The sequence below is a fragment of the Patella vulgata genome, chromosome 7 (assembly GCF_932274485.2).
Source record: "Patella vulgata chromosome 7, xgPatVulg1.2, whole genome shotgun sequence".
Lineage (NCBI taxonomy): Eukaryota > Metazoa > Mollusca > Gastropoda > Patellidae > Patella > Patella vulgata.
This window is the reverse complement of record NC_065885.2, coordinates 7,746,680-7,754,499: the sequence shown is the minus strand read 5'-3', so window position 1 is coordinate 7,754,499 and position 7,820 is coordinate 7,746,680. Positions and strand designations below refer to the sequence as shown.

Genomic DNA, 7,820 nt, shown 5'->3' with positions numbered 1-7,820 from the left:
GCTTGATCACTTCAAAGTTAGGGTAGTTTGGCAAATTAGTCGTTTGACTCTTGGCCATCTGCTGTATATCCTGAATAGAGATGATACTTGATGTACTCTTCGATTCCTTATGTGACCACATAGGCTGACCTACGAGCAGAGAGAGAGAGAGAGAGAGAGAGAGAGAGGGGGGGGGGAGAGAGCCTTTGCGTTTTGCTTACTATACGGAGGCAGACCACCATTAAATTTCAAATTGTAGTTCGTCTATTTATATAGCAATTATCTTTCTGTCTCTTTTCTCCCCTTTTGTGTGCCCATTTTTGTTGATTTTTTGTGTCTAGAATGGATGAAGAGGGTTTGAATTAACATTTTCGGCCAGATTTTGGTAAATATTTTGAGGCGGAAGGATAATGGGGTTATCAGGTTGGCTACGGTGACATGTACGGCAACTAGTTACGTTTTTAGTATGCTTCTTCAGATTTGTGTATCTCAAAATGTTGATGGTAAACCTCATACAAAATTTAGTGAAAAGCATTCAGCCCAACGAAAATTTGGGGAAAAGTTGGAGGTGGGCAAATAGGCCAGAATTAACATTGAAGTCAATGGGGAAATTTATGGTGGTCTGCCTCCATACACCATTGGCGTGGTTTCGAATCCCCGGTTGTATGTGAGAGTAGGGTCGCCTGTCCAATCTCGTGGATTTTCTCCGGGTCCTCCGGTTTCCTCCGAATTACTGAAATAAAATTACACCATATGTTAGTCCCGAAATGACCTAGTTTGTGTCGTGTGGACGTTAACCCATCTCTCTCTCTCTCTCTCTCTCTCTCTCGCTCTCTCTCTCTTTCTCGCTATCTCGCTATCTTTCCATGTTTTAGTAAAAACATGGAAATGATAAAATTGGCGTAATTTATGTTCTTGCCTTTTAAATAGAATTTTTTTACAACAATATTACATCAATCTGTCGCAAACCACAATGTATCATTCCATTATTTAATAAATTCCCAAATGGTCTTTATCAGGATGTATGGACAATCAAGTTAACCTAAACGACATTTGAACATTAACAAAAAAACCCATCAAGATTATAAAATAGATGAAAATAGTATTACGGCCAATCAATAGAAACCTCAATGTATCATTCAATAGTGTTTATCAGTTGAAACAATCCCCGTCAATTAACTATAATATCAACAGTTGTTAATCAGATAATCTTCTTAATGAGATTAACGTCATACTGTAGGCTTATCAATGAAATATTATAACTCCCATGTATTAACCATATATTCCCCAGTGATCAGAAAATGTTTAGACTCGTTTATTTCTTGTTGATTATATAAGAGAACTAAACTGAAAGTAGTCACGGAATGCATAGGTGTTATAAACGCTAAACTGCAAGTAGTTATGGTTGTTAAGGTGATGTTTGTATCACGTTATCACGTGACATCGATATATAAAGTATATATTGCCCAATATCCACAAACATAATAACATTTCCCTTTTGCCTTCATCTGAATCTACCAACTACCAAACTTGACATCAAAATGGCTGATCTAGATATGATTAACAGAGATCCTAATAACATTAATGATTTTGTTGGAGTAAGTCTCAATCTCTTAGAACAGTCGCTGCTTTATGCTTTATATATTCAAAGTTTTATTTACGGGATATTTATATCATATAGTTAAAATTATCAGCTCAAATTTCAAATATTTCTTTTACAATTTTATTGTTCATGTTTGATAGTTACCGTGGCTAAGTAGGTAAGACGCTGGCTCGCTAGTCTGGAGGTCGCTTGCTCGATCCCTGCATTGGCCGAGAAAGTTAATCGGGATTTTCCGACGTGGTTTTCCCTTGTCAGTGGTACAGGACGGAGGACAGCTGACAAGGACAACTGTCCAGTCGTTCGAATGGGACGAAAAACCGAGGTCTCGTGTATACATTGCAGTGCACGTAAAAGGTCGCTTGGCAGATGGGATTCGATATAAGAGTAGGCCATAGTGCCGGTGCCCGGGCACAACTTCCCTAATATCACACTGTATGGTGTATGATCGTCTTCATTAGCCCAGTCGGAGCAGAACAGTAGGACGTTAATCCCCATTAAATTTCATTTCTCATTTTCTATTTATGTAGCGTTTTATTGTCTGTGATTAAACAAAATCACTGTATCTAATTCAGTCTTATATCTTATTTGTTTTCAGGTTCAATTTGAAGATGTTTTAGCTGAACCTGAAGGAGCTCACAGTATAGATTGTGTATGGAGAGCTTCATTCTTCTGTTTCAATATATGGAAAAATTTCTTCTATAAACTCGCCACCTTGTGTTGCGGTATGTGTATTGCTGCTGAATGGGGATGTGAATTTGCTAGAATAGCCTTTACCCACGTGTGGATCGTCACTCCGCTTTTCAAAGTTCTGGAGATTAATTGTGGATGTTTACAGAAATTCTGGGCCCTGTGTGTCCATTGTTGTTGTGACCCATGTTGTGAGGCATTCGGGTTGTTATTTGGGGCATTTAAAAAAGACTAGCCCCAGTCGTACCACAGGCAGAACTAAACTAAACAAAGACATTGAACCAGAATGAAAAGTTGTAAAATTATTAAATTATTTAATATAAATGTAAACTTATATTACTCAACAGTGACTGTGCTATGGCCAATAAAACACTATCAATCAACTAGTTCTTTATTTTACCTATTTCATAAAATATGAAACATTTATTACTATGTAATACTATAGGGGTTATTTTAGTTCTAGAAAAGGTGCTCTAGGCTAAATAGGTATTTTGCAATTCCCTGGTTGTACGTGACACCTGACTAACCTCGTGGGTTTTCCCCGTGTCCCCCGGTTTCCTCCCACTGCTAAAGACCCCTACGCGCAAGCGAACTATTGAAATAATATTGAACCATATGTTTGTTCCGAAATGACCTAATTTGTGTCGAGTGGATGTTAAACCCCATTTGATCACGCTGAATTCAAACAGTAATGCCTAGGACCCAGTGGGGGGGGACCTGTTCCCGACGACTCTAGAGGCTCATAAATAACCATCAGAGTACATCAACGAGGCAAAATGAAGACGAGCATACGCCATACAATGTGCTATGGGGAAAATTTTGCCCGGACAGCGGCACTACGGCCTACTCTTATATCGAATTCCAAATGTAAAGGTATCTTTTACGTGCACGCCAATGTGTACACGGGACATCGGGTTTTCGCCCCATCCGAATGACTAGACAACTCTACATGCCAGGCCTTCCGTCCTGCATCACTGGGAAGCGAGAATCAACCATATATATTAGTAGCATAATATAGCATGTTTTAACTCTATATAAAGGTTGGCGATGGTGTGTATGATAAGTTTATAGATGACCATAATATAGCATGTTCTAACTCTATATAAAGGTTGGAGGTTGTGTGTAAGATAAGTTTATAGATGACCATAATATAACACCTTTGAACTCTATATAAAGGTTGGATGTGGTGTGTAAGATAAGTTTGTAGACGACCATAATATGGCATGATTTAAGTCCATGCAAAGAAAGAGTGTCGTTGTTTTTTTATAGATTAAATATTGCTTCCTACAGAGACAATTATAAACAAATAAATAAATAGTAAGAACAAATGTTTTATTTGATGTTTTTTGAACGTTGAATATGAAAATATCGAAAGCTAGCGATGACATCGAGAGTTGATTATGGTCTGGATAAGTTCATTAATGTCTAATTAATAGTTTATATAACATTTCAGGGCTAAGGAAAGACCCACAATAGGCAAATTTAGAATTGTATACATTACACATTGTTTCGTGAGTGGCCATTAATAGGAGTAAAATCAATCGTACGATAAAACAGGAAAACAATTTCTCGTAGTTTATCGAGTGTAAACTTTAATTCATCAGTATAAAACCAAAATAACAGTTGTGAATGTTTTATGAAATTTCTGTCCAACATCGTGGGTTTTCTCCGTGTCCTCCGGTTTCCTCCAACTACTAAAGACCCTTACGCGCAAGGGAATTATTGATATAAAATTGAACCATGTGTTAGTCCCGAAATGACCTAGTTTGTGTCGAATGGACGTTCAACTCTCTCTCTCTCTCTCTCTCTCTCTCTCTCTCTCCCCCACTCTCTCTCTCTCCCTCTTCCCGCCCCTCTCTCTCCCTGGAAAGTATATTATGATGTTTATTTGTTGTCTATGAACGTTGACTACCTATCATAGATTAATATTGATAAACTCAGCTGTCGATATTCAATATATATATACAGGTGAGGTGAACAGGTATTGGATAGATATATACCTGTATTCTCTTCTACGTCATGGCACAACCATTCTACTTTACAAACTTTAGATGGATTTAATGGCCACATGAACACACTGCGGGAAAATCAATCATGTTGGCTTTTAAAAACCTTTCAAATTGTTCATGATTCTCGGCTATTGTTTCTAAATGTCAGGAAATGACAGCCCAGTCACTTTATAATATATTTGGCGAGAGATAATAAAACATTCAGATATACCAAGAAAACCAAGTAGAATGAACGGAAATTAGACTTAAGTGAATTAGACAATTTATTTTATGGATAATATCATGGCTGTTCTGAAGGCATTGTTTGTTATATTATTTTTCTATGTAACTGGTAAGTTTTTCTACAATATTTCTCTGTTTTTCCTATGTTAATATTGTTACAATTTATTTAATGAATTAAAAAATATTTTTGTGAAATGGTGTAAATGTTCCGACAATTGACTTTTGGACATGTTGTAAAGGTTATCGTAAAGTGACACCATTTTGTCACAACACCTGAAATGATGTTTCCCCAAAGGTGCCTTTGCACTATAGCTTTAATGCCTATATGTCGATATCTACATATGCCGGAGATGATACAGAACAATAAATAATGACTTGAAAATGAATAGAATATTTACCAAATAATGAAGCAAATTCTTAAGGCAGTACTGTGCAGCTACAAGCTTTATAAATAAAAAACAAAGCGATACAAAATTGACTGGAAGTTGTCCAGATAAACAAATAATTTAAATCTTAAAAAAAAGTATCAAACCTTACTAATAGCTTTGTTAGCCAACTCAACAAGTGTTTCGAGGACCTTGTGAAAGCAAATGGAAAATAGTACTAGTATTCTATTCTTGCCTAATAAAGGCGCTTCGAAGATATTAATTTTACTAAACCAAAAGATGCCGCTCCTAACAGTATATTAAAAACAAAAGGAACTTAATTTTCTAACGCTTCTATAACAATAATATTACCTTTATTCAGAATCGTTAATAACAGAGTTTTGCGGCTTTAATAGTTCGTATATGTGTTGAAAATTTCACGTACGATGGCTACTTATTGTCTCATAAAATATATTACTGAGTAGTCTTGTGCTCGGTGTCTAACTAGAAATCAGTTCGGAACTAGTGACTGAAGCACGCACATTCAACTTTTAGTAGAACAAATTTGGGCTGCGTGGGGGTTCCCCACAAAAGGTTATTTTGTTTCATAGACTACTTACACCGCAGATGTATTGGTACCGCTAGTGATAAAGTGAACAGCAATATTGCTCCTACGATTCAAGGTACACGAAGCTACTGCATTTAACATACTATGCTACATTAGCCTTCATATTTCTGAGATGACATCAAATATATGTTATAACAGCTCTAAATTTTTATTTCCGTGTGGACGTATATTGTCGTCGCCTCTTATCCGATTTCGACGAAACTTGAAATATAGGTTTATATTCCACAGATCTCGGTTCCATTTGAAACTGGCATGTATCGGACCGCAACTTCATGGATTATGATCGAAAAATCACGCTATTAGCTTGTCGGCACACTAGATGTCACAATTTTTATCCGATTTTGATGAAACTTTAAATGAATGCAACTTCATGGATTATGATCGAAAAATCACGCTATTAGCTTGTCGGCACTCTAGATGTCACAATTTTTATCCAATTTTGATGAAACTTTAAATGAATGCAACTTCATGGATTGTGGCCCTTAATTGTACGAAAATGTGCGTTTTTAGATTGTGTTCGCTCCAGAGGTCACAAATTGTATCCGATTTACAAAAACCATTCGAATACATCACGGTTACACCATAAAGAGCACTGAGTTCGAATTGCGTGAGAATTGGAACGAAAATGCCGAACAAAATGGCCGCTCCCAGTTCGCAAATAGTCTTTATTTTAAAGTACGTAGTATCAAACTTATGAATTCTCTAGAGGTCACAATGTTGATTCAATTTTAATGGAACCTAATATATTTTTATACACCAAAGATCTTGGTTCCTATCGGAACTATCGCGCATATCGGACTGTAACTTCCTGGATTATGGTCAATGATTGTACCATAATTCGCGTTTTTCGATTGTGGTCCCTCTAGATGTCACAATTTTTATCCGAGTAAGAACAATGGCGTTAAAGTATGTAATATCAAGGTTGTGGAACCTCTAGAGGTCATAATGTTTATTCGATTTTGATGAAACTTAAAATATGATTCCTTTCGATATTCGTGCATATCGAACTGTAACTTCGAGGATTATGTTTTTTGCTACATGATGCCACAATACCTTTTAAATTTTCTCCTTGCAACCTATTCCTCTCTAAATATACTAAAAAAAACCCAAAAAACGTCAGTACGATTTCAAAATCAGAGAGGCACTTTATTCAAATCATTCTAGAAAACGACTTACTAAATGGGTAAAAATCAAAGCAATTTTTTTGTGAACAGTATGTTGACACATTAGTGATTAATTCATCACAATTCCAAGACATTACGAGAAGGTTTAGAGTCTGGACCCAGTCTATACATTAGTATCTGGTGTGTCCGCCACGAGTGTTAATAACAGCAGTGAAGCGTCTGTACATGTACATGTATTGGCACCTGGAACCATATTCTCAGGAAAGCCTGGCACAATCTATCGGCTGTGTTTGGTCTCGGTACGACGTTATGAAGTCTCCTCTGAATTTCATCCCAAAGATGTTCAATCGGCTTTAAGTCCTGACTAAGGGCTGGCCAGTGCATATCGTTGACACTGTTCTGCTGTAGAAAGTCCCGGGTAACTCTGGTGGTGTGGGAACGGGCGTCGTCATGCTGAAAAACTTTGTTTCGATGACATTCGAAATGTGGTATGACGTGGGGTCTGAGAGCTGTATCGATGTAGCGCACTGCTGTGATGCTGCCTCTTCTCCCTGGACCAAGATTTTGAAACACCACAAGACCCACTCTCTGGCCGATTCCATCCCAAACCATGATGCTTACCCTCCCCCTCCCCCATGAGTCTCGTTCCATGACACATTGGTCAGAATAACGCTGGCCACATCGACGCCATATTCTGGTCCTGCCATCTGCAGTTGATATGCAATACCGACTCTCATCTGTGAACAGAACAGTTCTCTATTGCGTGCTGTCTCAGATGCCTGTGTGAAGGGATTCTGCACGTGCTGTCGCACAACATGGCGGTCTTGTCGCCTTGTGGTAGCCCTTGGTCTACCAGTTCGGTGGCGTTCATCCGTGGTGTTGCTGGCCCGAAATCGTTGCTAAATGCCTGTAGATGGTCCGAACATTGACATAGACGTGATTGGCAACGGCTTGGGCAGTATGGCCAGCGTCGAGTCTTCTAAACGCCTGGTTCCTCTGAGCTGTCGTGAGTCGTGGCGTGCTGCTGACGTTGTAGTGTGAATGATTTAACCAGGTATAGGGGTGCATTTTATAGGGCTGGTCCCGGTGAACAGCACGTACAGCATAAGTTACATGAAAATCATGGAGAACACATTACCATCTCAGAAGTCTGGTTGCGTTTTTGAGAACATTTCCTGGGTTAAATTCTGTGTTTGGGAAGGG

At 38.1% G+C, this 7,820-nt stretch overlaps 1 protein-coding gene across 1 annotated transcript; it reads left to right on the top strand.

The window, feature by feature from the left end:
• The first annotated feature begins 1,520 nt into the window (after nt 1-1,520).
• Nucleotides 1,521-2,504, top strand: LOC126828103 (caveolin-1-like). Its single transcript, XM_050557683.1, has 2 exons — nt 1,521-1,577; nt 2,178-2,504. Exons 1-2 carry the CDS (start codon nt 1,521-1,523, stop codon nt 2,502-2,504), a joined length of 384 nt encoding a protein of 127 aa, XP_050413640.1.
• Nucleotides 2,505-7,820: the final 5,316 nt, after the last annotated feature.

Bases quoted from the DNA above. Each gene is read 5' to 3' on its own strand.
- LOC126828103 (XM_050557683.1), top strand. From the start codon at position 1,521: ATGGCTGATCTAGATATGATTAACAGAGATCCTAATAACATTAATGAT. The intron at 1,578-2,177 runs GTAAGTCTCAAT...ATTTGTTTTCAG, and splicing joins ACATTAATGATTTTGTTGGA to GTTCAATTTGAAGATGTTTT.